Source organism: Cyprinodon tularosa, unplaced genomic scaffold (assembly GCF_016077235.1).
Source record: "Cyprinodon tularosa strain WSP-4 unplaced genomic scaffold, ASM1607723v1 ctg809, whole genome shotgun sequence".
Taxonomy (NCBI): Eukaryota; Metazoa; Chordata; class Actinopteri; order Cyprinodontiformes; family Cyprinodontidae; genus Cyprinodon; species Cyprinodon tularosa.
In genome coordinates, this window is record NW_024039573.1 from 137,065 (window position 1) to 152,306 (window position 15,242).

The 15,242-nt window shown below is 41.1% G+C and overlaps 1 protein-coding gene across 1 annotated transcript in view; it reads right to left on the reverse strand.

Annotated features, from left to right (window-relative positions):
- Positions 1-14,940, reverse strand: part of dse (dermatan sulfate epimerase) — a 59,316-nt gene extending 44,376 nt beyond the window's left edge. The window contains 2 exon segments of the mRNA XM_038271755.1: positions 6,045-6,510; positions 14,923-14,940. Coding sequence (XP_038127683.1) covers positions 6,045-6,466 — 422 coding nt within the window. The 5' untranslated portion in view covers positions 6,467-6,510; positions 14,923-14,940.
- Between the last annotated feature and the right edge of the window lie 302 nt (positions 14,941-15,242).

The following is a 15,242-nucleotide window of genomic DNA, read 5'->3' on the forward strand; positions in this document are numbered from 1 at the left end:
ATCCTTGTTTGCCCACTGAGCGATTTGTCCACGACCATCTTACGACGGCCGACTGAATTTCAAACACGTTTGATTTTCTCCCGATCTTACGATTCCTGATGGGGAGGTGGTCGCCCTTTGTTACCCCCTGTACACTACACCATGCACCATCAGGTTGAAAGATGGAAAAATTCTCGCACAACAGGAAAGTCTGCCCGAAAACGGCAAAAAATTGTACAGTGTATGCCCGCCATTAATGAAAAAACACAAGCAACTGTTTTTGAAGATGGAATAAAAAGATCAGCCACCACTGCACCTCACACCCCATCACAGACGGCACAAGAGTACGATATAAACAGTTGACCAGGGCGATGAAAAGGCTCAAACTGGAGACTGATTGGTGATCAAATATGATGAGAGTAAATGTTGGGCCAGTTCTCAACAAATAAATAAAGCTGTGATCTGCTCTGGGGATGAAATGTTGGTTTCCATTTTGCAAAAACTAACTTGCATATCTCTAACTTTCTTACTTTAGAGGACATTAAGAGGTTAACGGTTGCAGCTTCCGCCTGTAGTGCTTTTCCTCCTCTCCAAGGCTTCTGCAGAGGAGTTTCAGCCTGTCGCTAGAAGGAGAAAACGTCTGCAAGGTGCATGTTTGGGGTTTTCATCATTCTGAATGGAAGAACTTTGCTTTATTCAGCACTTACTTCATATTATTCCTACTGCAGATGCTTGACATGTGCTGATGAAGATTCACAGTCATCCAGGTCAGAGTCATTCCAAAAAAGTTAAAAAAAACAATCCAATGGATTTTATTTCCAAGTTTGATGACGTTTCTCTTTCATTCAGGAAGCTTTTCAATTAAAAATGTCAGAAATAGCGTTTAGTTCCAGGTTTTATACAGTAGCCCAACAAAGCCTTGTTTTTGTTTAGAAAACATGCAAACAGAAACGGATGAACGGGTCCCCCCCTTTGGAATGGGGGTCATTTGGCTTCTTTGTTAGCCTGCAATGCTCCATACCTGTCTATGTCTCTGAAAGGGGGGTCGTTAGAGGGAATTGTTGCCTGGCTGAACAGGTGAGGTCCTCCACTCTCCTGTACAGGGGTTGGGGTTGCGATGACAGGAGGAGGGGATCAACTCAACTGCTACAGGGGATGCCGGTGTTGACCCGATACGATATATATTTTATACTGTAGAATGCTAGAAAAGACTTGATCAAGTAATATTACCAAAACAGGGAACTAAAGCCTAAAACAAAATGTATGAAAACAACTGACCCATGTAAATTAAACCAATGAGCAGATTGTTTCTATTAGCATTAAAATATTGAGGATTTTAGATGCCGGCTGATAACATCCGATATTCTGATTTTTTTTTTTTTTGCTGATATCTGATATTAATATCAGATCGGGACATCCCTACTCCTGCCTGTATGTGTACATAAGGAGGTATATGTAATTAGAAGTGCTGTTTCCACTGACATTTGACTAAAAAATCTGCACTAAAGCCTAATTGAAGGCTTTCCAACTTTGGGTGTAACCGGCTGCTATGTTAACATGAGCTAGTGAGAACTCATGCTAGACTTTACTGACACTACGCAAGATTCACTCAGGTCAGCATGCTCAATGCTTGAAATAGCACCATATAATATTTCTGTTATTTTTAATATTAGCAAAAGCTGAATCACTTCTAAAGCTTAGAACGTCCTTTATCAGATAAAATGAAGGGCTTATATAAAATCTAAAATCTCTGATGCAACAATCGGAGCACGCCAACACACAGGGGGGGATTTACCATCAGGGAATACTAGGTAGTTCCATAGGGCCCCAAGTTCCTGGGGGCCTCATAAAACTCTGTTAACAATAGGGGTGGGTATTGCCAAAGAAGTCACGATTCGATTCGAATCACGATTCACAGGCCACGATGCGATTCTATCACGATGCATCGCGATACTTGAATTATTGCGATGCATTGTAATATTTTCTCCTCCATGTTTTGTTTTTGTAAGACACGGCGCAGTATCCCGAGGCCGGAAATGCTTGTGACACAAGGCAGCGTGCGTCAACACATTTGCAGCGACATCTACTGGACTGGAAGTTGTATTACACTTGTTTTTGGCTGATGTTCGCCAACCATTCATGCAATTTTATTTATTCATTTTTTAAATTAATAATCGATACTTGGTGTCAAGAATCGATGCAGTAGATCACGAAAATTAGAATCACGATGCATCATCATGGCGATTATTTTGCACACCCCTAGTTAACAAGTATGGTTAATACAACTATTCCTTATTTGTGCACATTAATTGCGTTTTTGATAAAAATCCTTTTACTAAAATGCCATCAGAACGCTGATAATATTAAGTGTGTCTCAGCCCCCCCCCTTCAGTGTCCACCATATTGGATCAGTCCATTTGCTGCACGTGTTCAGAAAGGTCCAAACAGACAGCAGCAAACCATTTGAAAACAAACCATGCAAAGAACAGTGATGCCAACTTAGTGCTTTAGTCGCTATATTTAGTGACTTTTCAGACCCTCTAGAACTTTGATTTCTAAAAAGCACCTAGCGCCAAATCTAGCGACTTTTTTCTGCTACTGGAGACTTTGAAGTACAAAACATAGAGAGGAAAACAAGAAAAGGGACAAGAAGAGAGGGACAAAACCTAGAAGAGATAATGGATGTTTATTCTATTAACATTTCTATATCTGTAGAATGGGTCTGTTTTATGTGTTGTCTTCTCCATTCGGAGGGCCCCCTGCCTGTCATTGCCTAGGGCCGCAAACTGCCTAAATCCACCCCTGCCCACACACACACACACTATAAAAAACACAGGGCTAAATTAGAAGCAGCACACTTATTGTAGAAATGTGACAGGACTTGGCGTCCCTCAAAAAGTGCTTATTTTCCACAAGCTTAGATTTGATCTAATTTAATGAGTTCTCAGCATACAAGGCGAGATCATAAAAACCCTGACGGTATATTTCATGTCAATGTCAGCCCTGGATCATCTTATAAAGCCAATCCTCAGAGCTGCTGTCTTTGAAGAAGGATTTCAGGAGGACATTGTGACACACTTAACCCAACCCATTCCACTTTGTCTGCAGTCGGTTTTCTAGATGTGGTTCAACATCCATCCAACACCTTGTTTTCTAACCAACAGTATAAACAGTAAACCATGCTTAGACATGTCTGCCAGCCAGTCGTTCAGGTAATACAGCAGTTAGTGTTACATCACAACCTTCTGATTACACACTCTGTCTGTAAACTGAGGGCGTAAAGAAAAACGTTAGGAATGGGGCGTCCACTTTGCTTCTGGGACACTTTCCTTCACTCCAGCTACAGTAGTAGCCATTCAAAATGTCCCCACTTTCCATGGCTGGTCCCCTAAAAATCCTTTTTAAACATTAATGTTTGTACTAAAATATTCTTTCTGTCATGATTTGTGGACATTAAGATCTAAAGAGAAGCATCATCTCCTGGTCAGACCCTGTAATTCAGAGAAAGGGTGGAGTCAGGGTAATAAAATATGTTGGGTTCATGGAGGGGATTTTGCTGGGAGTTGCAGGAAAGTGATCTTCCATTCGGCTGGCATTTGACTGGGAAGGACCATTTTTAATGGACACTACTGTAGCAAAGCAAACCTTTATCCTTTCCCAACTAAATTTGCATTTGCTGGTGCAATTTTTTTTTCAAGCAATGATTTTGTAAAAAATCTGAGGCCAATTTGAAATACCAGCTCCTTTTAATATTCTCTAAATATTCTGAAATTAAAAGTTGGTGTTTCATACAAATTCAAAAACGTTGGATCAAATATATTTGATCCAAAGATTCAAAGAGTTGTCTTTTAGCACCAAGCATAAAAATGTAGGAGTCTCTCACATACACCAATTGCTTTTCACAGCTTCAGTTTGAATGATATACCTTTTTTTCAGCAAGGTGTCGAATGATGTCGAATTTGCTGTTTTTCTTTTGTCTTTATTTCTTTATTAAAAGATAAAAATGTTGAGTAATATCACTAAATCCATAGCTTATTCTATTCCAGTGACACGTTCAGCCCAGTTTATTCAATCACTCTGACTGTAAAATTTCTGACTCCACCCCCAATGTTTATCCCTACCAACACATTCATCACAATGCAATCAGCCTCGCTAAAAGTAAACCAAACCATCACTAAAAGCCGTTAAAAGACCAAGCTTTGATGGCTTCCATAAACGTGTTAATCAAGCTGGCATGTGCCTGTGTTTTGGCCACGTAAGAACTGATCTGTGAAATGACTGCTTAGGCTATAAAAATGAACCAGAGCGTCTGGAGTCAGTCCCCCAAAGGTCACCTGGACCCCGAGACTCAGTCCTAACTATTCAGTTCACATCTGAAAATGTCGTTTCCTCTCCCTTTGGGGGTTGGGGGAGGGGATGTTCAGAAAACAGCTGCTCAACATATTTCCTGAACCACAGCTTTATCTGTCTAAAAAGTCTAGTTTTACTAGAGCTCTGCCCACAATCACAGATGAGAACCCTCTGGAGGTGGGCCTGATGGGGGCGTCTCTAGAGAAGTTATTTTTTTAAATTGTGGAGAAGTTTCTGGTTGCAGACGTTTCTCTCAGATCTCAACACTCAGTACTTTTCCAAACCTAAAATGCTTTAATGCTAAATTTCATTCAATTCAGTTTATTTCTATAGCTCCAATTCACAATACCTGTCATCTCAAGGCACTTTACAGTTCACCAGATCTTCCAGTCAGATTAAAGTTTTCTATCTAAGGAAAACCAGCTGATTGCATTGACTCATTGACTCTTCAGCAATCCCTCACACTAAGCATGCTTGTAGCGACAGTGGAGAGGAAAAACTCCCTTTTAACAGGAAGAAACCTCCAGCAGAACCAGGCTCAGTGTGAGCGGCCATCTGCTGAGGCCGACTGGGGTTCAAGGAGACAGAAGCAGAGATACAAAAAGCAGCTGTAAAAGGCGGCCCCGTCCAGGAAACACACAGCCAGGCAGACGAGCTCCGAGTCAACTCCCATATCAGAGGATGAAGAGAGCACATCCAGCCAGTCACAGTCAGAGAAACAGGACTACACTGAAAAACAGGCCGATCTCTAAAACACCTAAACCTAAACATTGTACCGAACACTAACCGGTTCCCAATAACCAGCACCCTATCCCTAGACTCCTGCTGCAGAGACACATAGGGAGCCGTATTTCATGTGATAGCAGATCGACAGTCATGAACCGAAAGACAGTTTGGACAAGTTTGCCTTTCCACATGTTCCAACTAGAGAAAAACATTCTAAATGAGGCAGAAAGGGCTTAAAACTGTCGTGCTGAGAGGCTCCAACACCGTCGGGGGGACAGTGATTCGCCTACATGTTATGAATGCTGGCGTACCATAAAGAATAAATTATGAACAGTTCAGTTTTAGCCTTCAACTCGATTGCTCATAGGAAGACGTTACCTGGATATAACCTAACGGAATATCTTCAGAACGGCTCCAAATGACACAAACTCATATGGGTGGGTAGAACATGATGTAATAACGCAAAATCCTTATGTCCCTCTTGCGTTGTGGAATAACATAGCACAGACCACGCCTCAAAATGGGCAAAATATCTGCATCATACCTGTGAGAAGCTCACTGCGGCACACTGCTGCCGGAGTAGAACTAGCCCTTAAGTCTGGTCGCTCCCTTTTAGACTTGATTTAGTCCAGAAATAGTTGTTGAAAATTGGGCTGTTTGGTCGGTTTGATTTTGTCCCACTTTAGTCCAATAATAGATGTTGAAAAGACGTTGCAAACCCAACGTCTTTTCAACGGCCTTTCACCTTTAACTTTTTAACCAAACTTAAAAGTCGTTTGGATATAAATCATGTTATCTTTACAGTGTTTTTTCAACCTATTTTCGCTCTGAGGGCTATTGGTGGTTATGGAACCAATGGGCAAAGAGGCACAGAGGTGGCCGAGACAAGATAGACGCTGTTCGACACTGATGGCAACAACAATCAGGATATTTTCACAGTGACCAGACCTTCACACATTTTGGCAAGTGAATTAAAACAGAAAATCTACCAACTAGGCTGAGCTGCCATCCTCTCCATGTAGTCCTTGGCCAGGTCCAGGGCACCGGCCCTGTGCGGATACAGCAGGCAGAACATGGACAGCACCCCCAGATTGTTTCCGTAGATCTCGTTCCAGCGGGCGCTGAACTCAGCGGGGCTCCAGGGGGGCAGGTACTCCTCAGGGTGCTCCAACATCGTCTCCCCGGCCTCCCGGATCCTCCTGGCCATCTCTCGATGAGTCCCGGCCGCCGCGTACTGTAGCTCCTCCACGTCCCCGCGGCCAAAGTACAGCATGGGATGACCGTCATAGTTGCCTCCCATGAAGGGGATTCCCCCGGTGGGGTCCACTTCGGCAGCCGGCACCGGGGCAAGTAGGGGCCACAGCAGACTTATGAAGAAGACTGTGGGGGCCCCACGGGTGTGCATTCTCATCGTCTCATCAGAAAAGGGACTGTTGCATTGCCGAAGGAGCTCAGCTGAGAGGGAGAAAAGAGGATTAGGGAAAGCCAGCCAGAGTTTTCATACAAAAGCCCCACATTCCTTGAATAATGAGATCCAGCTGTAGGCCTGATACAGGCTTTCCATACTCATATCTGCCATGACTGAGCGCCATCATAACAGCTGCATTAATGGCCCAAAAGCTGTTGTCTGAACTGGGCAGCAATTTGTATGACTTTCTTAATGTCCTGGTGTAAAGTCCTTATAAAAATATTTAGAGACCCAAAAGATTTTAATGAAGGAATGAGAGGTAAACAGCAGCACACATTGAGTTTTAACGCAGGATGACATGGAACACTGGTATTCCTCCACACGCTAATTTGATCTTTGACCCCTGAAGGGATTACATTCCTGTGTGGTGAACATGCGGCTGGGACACTCTGGATTAATTTATCACACTAAAGCCTGAGTGGGAGGCTTATTTCTTTCTAAACATTGTAAACTAGACCCCTTCGTAAAGATTTTAAACAATAAAGTTTATCTTTCTAAACAGTTAGAACCTGAGTCAAAGGTTTGATTTACTAATACAATCCTGTTTTAAAACCAAAGGGAACTATACTAACAAAGAGTTTTCTGTCTATGTTTAAATGGTTTTGACTTGGTATTTGTGAACCAGCATATCTGAATGTTAGACATTAAACAGGAAATATATCTGATAAGTGAACTTCTGAGGTATGACCTGAGATTGGAGTTAAAAAGAAGCTTGAACTCCACGATTTGAAGGTTTAACCTCAGCTTTGTTACTCTGTTAAAATTAAATGTATAAAACTGGTGTTTAAAGAAATGATAGGCGGGAAATAAAAAGGGAATTTTGAAAATATGATCAATTCCAGAGGGCAATGAAGGAATCCAATATTTCTTATATTTCCTATGTACACACACTCCTTTTGCCCATCATTGTTTGGTAACAGCTAGAGCTCACTTGTTGTGTCGTTACGCTACGGCGTAACGACACAACAATAAGCCCGTAAGCAACATTATCTAGATAGGCCCAAAAGTGAAAAAGTATGTGCTCCAAAAACTACTTAAACTATAAAGAAAACAGCCAGATGCCACTATATGAATTAAAAGCTCGATTTTCAAAACTCGGGGAATTGTTGAGAATTTGCTATTTTTCTTTTGTCTTTATTTCTTCATTAAAAGAGTAATATCACTAAATCCATAGCTTACGCTATACCCAGTGGTGTCAAAAGTTCACACATTTGTTACTTCAGTAGAAGTATAGATACTGCAGTTTAAAAACACTCTGGTAAAAGTTGAAGTATCAAGTTGACCTCTTTACTCAAGTAAAAGTGAAAAAGTATGTGCTCCAAAAACTACTTAAAGTATAAAAGTATAAAGTAACCTTTAAAAAAAACAGCCAGATGCCACTATATGAACTGAAAGCTCAATTTTTCGACTATTTCTAAAAATTCTTTGAGATAGGGCCAAGGATGAGGCCCGATACGCTCTAGCCTGTGTCTGACCTTTCAGACATTTCAACATATTTTTCTGAATCCTACATTGTAGCATGATATAGACAATTCACGTTAGCAGTTTGAAGAACACCTGCTTGCTTTGGAGGATTTCCTTTAGTTAACCAATGAGTGTTTGCGTTCTATGACTCATCCAATCACACTAGTTTTCACTAGATGTGGGTGGAGCCAATGATCTGCATTGGATGGAGCACATGACGGGAAATAAATATTTATAAACATTTTAAAACCAAAGTCAAGAGTAACGAGTAACGTTTGTTTTGAAAATGTAAGGAATAGAAAGCACAGATAGTTGTGTGAAAATGTAATGAGTAGAAGTCAGAATAGAAGGAAAGATAAGTAATGGAGTCAAGTATAGATACCTTAAAAGTTTACTTAAGTACAGTAACAAAGTATTTGTACTACATTACTTGACACCTATGTCAATTTTACAGAAAGAACTCCATTTCACTCGCCAGGCTTCTGTGTTTTCATCCGAGAGGAAGAAGAAGAAGAATCCTTGTTAGCGCACTGAGCAATTTCTTCAAGAATACCTAACGACAGCCAACTGAATTTCAAACATGTTTGACTTTCTCCCGACCTCAGGATTCCTGGTCGGGAGGTGGTCGTGTGAGGCTGATTGCACCTCATCACCTCATTCAGTCAAATTCAGGTGCTGAACTACAGGTGCTGGTCATAAAATTAGAATATCATGAAAAAGTAGATTGATTTCAGTAATTCCATTTAAAAAGTGAAACTTGTATATTATATTCATACATTACATACAAACTCATATATTTCAGATGTTTATTTTGTTTAATTTTGATGATTACAAATGACAACAAATGAAAATCTCAAATTCATCATATCAGAAAATTAGAATATTACTGAAGACCAATAAAAACAAAGGATTTTTAGAAATGTTGGCCAACTGAAAAGTATGAACATGAAAAGTATGAGCATGTACAGCACTCAGTATTTAGTTGGGCCTCCTTTGGCCTGTATTACTGCAGCAATGCGGCGTGGCATGGAGTCGATCAGTCTGTGGCACTGCTCAGGTGTTATGATAGCCCAGGTTGCTCTAATAGTGGCTTTTAGCTCTGCTGAATTGTTGGGTCTGGTGTATTGCATCTTCTTCTTCACAATACCCCATAGATTTTCTATGGGGTTAAGGTCAGGAGAGTTCTCTGGCCAATTAAGAACAGGGATACCATGGTCCTTCAACCAGGTACTGGTAGCTTTGGCACTGTGTGCAGGTGCCAAGTCCTGTTGGAAAATGAAATCTGCATCTCCAAAAAGTTGGTCAGCTGCAGGAAGCATGAAGTGCTCTAAAACTTCCTGGTATGTGGCTGCGTTGACCCTGGACCTCAGAAAACACAATGGACCAACACCAGCAGATGACATGGCACCCCCAAACCATCACTGACTGTGGAAACTTTACACTGGACTTCAAGCAACGTGGATGAAGTGCCTCTCTTCTTTTCCTCCAGACTCTGGGACCTTGATTTCCAAAGGAAATGCAAAATTTACTTTCATCAGAGAACATGACTTTGGACCACTCACCAGCAGTCCAGTCCTGTTTCTCTTTAGCCCAGGCAAGACGCTTCTGACGCTGTCTGTGGTTCAAGAGTGGCTTGACACAAGGAATGCGACAGCAGAAACCCATGTCTTTCATACGTCTGTGTGTGGTGGTTCTTGAAGCACTCACTCCAGCTGCAGTCCACTCTTTGTGAATCTCCCCCACATTTTTGAATGGGTTTTGTTTCACAATCCTCTCCAGGGTGCGGTTATCTCTCTTGCTTGTACACTTTTTTCGACCACATCTTTTCCTTCCCTTCGCCTCTCTATTAATGTGCTTGGACACTGAGCTCTGTGAACAGCCAGCCTCTTTAGCGATGACCTTTTGTGTCTTGCCCTCCTTGTGCAAGGTGTCGATGGTCGTCTTTTGGACAACTGTCAAGTCAGCAGTCTTCCCCATGATTGTGTAGCCTATAGAACTAGACTGAAAGACCATTTAAAGGCTTTTGCAGGTGGTTTGAGTTAATTAGCTGATTAGAGTGTGGCACCAGGGGCCATCAATTTTGAACCTTTTCACAATATTCTAATTTTCTGATATGATGAATTTGAGATTTTCATTTGTTGTCATTTGTAATCATCAAAATTAAACAAAATAAACATCTGAAATATATGAGTTTGTATGTAATGTATGAATATAATATACAAGTTTCACTTTTTAAATGGAATTACTGAAATCAATCTACTTTTTCATGATATTCTAATTTTATGACCAGCACCTGTATGTCGTCGATATTGCCCGTTCTTCCTGGAGATATTCCAGAAGAAGAAGATTCTGTTGTAAGCCCGACAGCAGGGTGAGTAGCATTAGCAGCAACCATTCAACACAGTACGGCGCCATTGTTGTTGTGATACTGTGTCGCACATGCGTGTTTAGAGGCGACGCTATGACGCATGCGTGTAAAAAAAAAATGTGGTTAGAGCTTAAAGATGGAAACGCGAAAACGGCTTTTCAAAATCTTCCCACTCTGAAGGCTGAATAAAAAAAAGATCGTTTACAGACCCCCGAAACGCCGGCTTCGTATGGATGAGAGGCTGGTTTGGTGAAAAATTTGTGCGTTTAGGCCAGGGTGCGGTTTCGTGTGGACGGGGCCTAAGTGTGTTTCCGTCCAAATGTTATGCAAATTTTAAGCGACCTTTGAAAAGGTTGAAAAAAAGAAAAGGTTTGTCTTTTTATCTAGTTGATAATGAATTGACTGTAGTGACATTATAACGCTGCAGTAATAAACAGGAAGCCAGAGATCAGTGATGGAGTGAGGATTAATGAACATGTCGGCTAGTGTTAGCAATGGAACAGCCACATGGAAGAGAAGTGCATTCAGGACGCTGAGACATCTGATCAGTCCAAACCTCAAATCTTTGTTTCCATTTTCATTTTAAGCAAAGCTGATTGTAATTCCACTGATTCCATCAAGCTTGTCTAATGCAGCAGTTCAAATGCACATTCAAAAAAATAGAGAAACATCTATTGAAAGACTTTTCATTTTGGTTCCAATTAGGGCTGAAACAATTAATCGGATTAATTGTGATTTAGTGATTATTGAAATAATCATTAACTAATTTAGTAATCAATTCATCGTTAACTGGACTATAGAGACTCTGAAACGTGTCTTTAGCTGACAGAGCGACCAACTTTGAGCACCAATTATACCAAAATTGTAAAAATAAGGAAGGCATTTGGCATTTAACATAAAAAAAAATTTTTGTCTGCCAATATTCTGTATCCAGAACTCAAGTGGAAAGGTTTTAGTTTCGCCTGGTTTGATTTTGAAAAAGGACCAACTTCTATTGAACCCAGTGGGCCTCAGCAGATGGCCGCTCACACTGAGCCTGGTTCTGCTGGAGGTTTCCTCCTGTTAAAAGGGAGTTTTTCCTCTCCACTGTCGCTACAAGCATGCTTATTGTGATCAACGGGTTTTCCTTATATAGAAAACTTTGAATCAATTTTACTGGATGATTTGACTGTATAAATAGGCTGTATATGGATATTTGCTTCTAGCTTTTTCCCATCTAGAAGCTTCCCTAATTCTGAAAAAGAAAAAAATTCTAGTTACTTTTTTACAGACCGATCAGCTTGGGTTGATCCCTGTTGTGTTTGTTCATTATTTTGTGCTTTGGTGGTCAAACATTTTCTAAAAGACTCCTTTCTAGTTTAGGGATCAGAATAAACCATGTTTTAAACTCTGAACCCTTGAGTTGTGTCCGCTATGCTGCCGTAATGCTAAAGGAAATGTTGTTAGAGGTAAAGGGGCGTATCCCCCTCCCCAGATAAAATCCCTGTTGCTGATTGGTCCATCACATGGGCACCTGGATTGATTGACAGGTGGGGACATGTTAGTTGGCTCAGAGGACTCTTATAAAAATTTAAACAGTTTTTCTCAACTTTACCTACTATTGCTTCTTTTTTTTTGCTGTTTCTTTTTTCGGAGAGGTAGAAAATTAGTAGAAACAAAGCAATATCTTCACATTTCTAAACAGCAACCATACAGGTCCCTGATGACTCTACCCCGAATCCCACATCTTCCGTCTCCGCCCCGCAGCGGCTGCACAAAACAAAGCCTACAGCCTGCGCTGTTCCTCCCGACCTGCTCTGCTCCGACTTCTTCGGAGCTCAAGGAGAGCAGGCGCTATATTATTATTAAATTCATAGGAGCAAAACATGGAGATTAACACTTAATTTAATATTACATATTAAAAAATTCTCCATCAGCGTCCAGCATATGTGTGGTTTCAGCTAAAATATTTTCTTTTTGTTGTTATTTTTTGTAAAAGGGATAACTAGCATCATATCAAATCGGTTTGTATGAAATATGTTTGCTCTCTACTCCCAATCTCAGCATCTCTTCATCCATGCCCGCCATAAGAAGTTTGTTTTGAAGTTGTGAGAGGCGCTCTTAGAAGTTTTGACTGGATTAGATTAAACTTTTAAGCCTCTCAGTATAAAACAAATATTTTGATGGAGATGAGAAATCTGCTTCCCAGTATGTTGCAGTACCGATAGCTTTTATCCAATCATTTAATTAAACGGTCTCTAATTTGTAGTTACCGATCTGTCCTAACTATATTTTAATCTACGTTAAAGCAGATCTTGACCTGGCCGGAGCGGGGGGGGTGCAGCGGTGGATGTGGAACAGTCCTCATTGATTAACATGGCAGACAAATACTGACGTACGTCAGCAGGGCGGAGCGACAACGGATTATGTGGAATCTTGGAGTTTATGAAAATGCTCCTTTTGCTTCCTGGTTGTCTTTTTTGTGACAGAATCATTTCCAGAAAGTAAATTTTCCAGCTTTAAAGTTTGAAAGTGACCTTCTTTATTTGTCTAACTGGTACTGTGAAGCAACACTGCATCACAGTACGCTCCATGCAGCTGGAGACAATGCAGATGCATCATTTCTGTTTATAATCTGACATCTTTAGACGGTGACACCAGCGACTCACCCATGCCTACGAAGGCTACAGTCCTCAGGTTTTCACTCTGAACTGGTAGTGTGGAAGTAAACATGCAAATCCATGCAATGAAATTCCAGTTACACCTCCACCATCACTGAATCCCATTTCCATCGGTGTTAAATGTTCACCTACTCATTCTGGGACACTGATTAGCTGTTAATGATGCTGTTAAACCTCCGTTTCAATAAGCGGATTTACCCTTATTTATTTTCTCTTTTTTTTCCAGGTAAACATCTGCACTAGTGTTTCTTTTTAAAAACCTTTAGCTTTTGAATGTTAGCTGCGGCTGACTGGCAACAGCATTTACTTTACAGAAGTTTAAGAATGGTCTTCATTGTTTTAGCTGACAGCTCCGCCGATTGATGTTCCCTCTCAACAAGCTAAATGCTTCCGCTTGTTAAGATCTTCTCCATTGAGATTTATTTGCAGAATTAGACTTACGCTGGCTTTTATTTACACAGTTTAGAAGCTGAATGTCATCACTTCTCTGGAATAGAAAGCTAGAGTGCACATCAGCTGTGGTTTGATGAGTGATACAGAGAAACCAGGCTGTTTATTTCTTACTGTAAGGCTGAACTATTGTAATTAGTTACCATCAGGAAGTCACTAGAATAGAGATCATAGTTCTCGTATCTTAGCTTCCGTTCTCAGGCTTCCTGTTAGATTCAGAATAGAATCTAAAATCCTCCTTCTCACATATAAAGCCCTAAATAACCAAGCTCTGTCTTATATCAGAGATCTGATTGTTCCTTATGTTCCTAACAGAGCACTTCGCTCTCAATCTGCAGGTTTACTATTGGTTCCTAGAATTTCTAAAAGTATTTAGTATTCCAGTTTTAGTCCGGGAGGGAGACACCCTCTCTAGTTTTGAGGCTAGACTTAAAACTTGGATTATAAGATTATAAGAGTGGCTCAGGTTATCCTTAGCTGATGCTGCTATAGGCTTGGACTGCTGGAGGACACAGGGACCTTCTTTCTGCTTCATTCTATCTCTATTAGAGTGGCTCCCACAGTCCAAAAACATGACTGTTAGGTTAACTGGCTTCTCTAAAGTGTGTGTGGATGTTTGTTTGTCCTGTTTGTCTCTGTGTTGCCCTGCGATGGACTGGAAACCTGTCCAGGGTGGACCCCGCCTCTCACCCGTAGACAGCTGGAGATAGACACCAGCACCCCTCAGCCACCCCAGCTGGGATTAATCATGTCAGAAAATGGATGGATGGACTGTTGTTCTTTTTAGCACTGAATGGTGAACACATCCTCACACCCATCACCAGAAAGCAATGCATTACTGCACCGGATATTATCTAGTAGATTGTGTTATTATAAAGTGTTGCTGTGGCTTCTATATTATGTTCTATCAAAGCCAGTCCCTGCTTAGAGTAGCTGTCATATTTCTATAGCCTGCTCATTATCGTTCCTCCCTTCTTTTGCTAATCTGAGTTTGCAAAGATGCTGAAGATGATTTATTTCTATCTCATCAAAAGTATTCTCACCTTACAAAAAAAAAAAATAGAACTTATATTTATAACATGATAATATTAGGTTATACCTTTAGTATTTTAATGCGTTTTTCTCTCTAATGAAAGATGTTAATCATCCCTGACAAAATGATTTTTTTCTCTAAAGGTGACTGGAAAGCAAAACAAACTTCCTATAATCTGCTCTGCAGGGTTAAATATAGGGAAATAAACTAAATCCTGTCATTAGCATCGTTATTATTTATCACTTTCTATTTGCAGTAAAACTCCTGAGCTTCTGGGACTAATGAAATCAGTAAAGTGGAATAAAGCCCTAAAGTTTAGGGCCCATGGAGGAAGCGGGGGCCCCCAGGATCTGCTGTCTGACCCAGTCTGGGATTCTGGGACATTTAAAGCTGCTTAGAAATAATAAAATAATTAAAAACCAACCCAGTGGATGGTTCCTCTCACCGACCGGCTCCAGCAGAACTGCCTGTTCCAGAGAAGCTGTCCCTCCCTACTTTCTCCAACTTTCACCTCCTTCTCCCTGATCTGGGGCCCCTCGCGCTCTCATCCCTCCACCGCTCTTCCCTTCAGGTATAAACCCAAACATTAAAGCCTAAAGCAGAGAATAGGAGCATAGAGCTGCTGGGACGGACTGGCTGCCGTCGGTCCTAGGGACCAAAGGGACCACAGGTCCGCCAGCAGCAGAGGAGGAAGAAGCGGTTAGTTTACCTGCAGGAAGGAGCCGCGCGCCTCCAGCGGGTCCG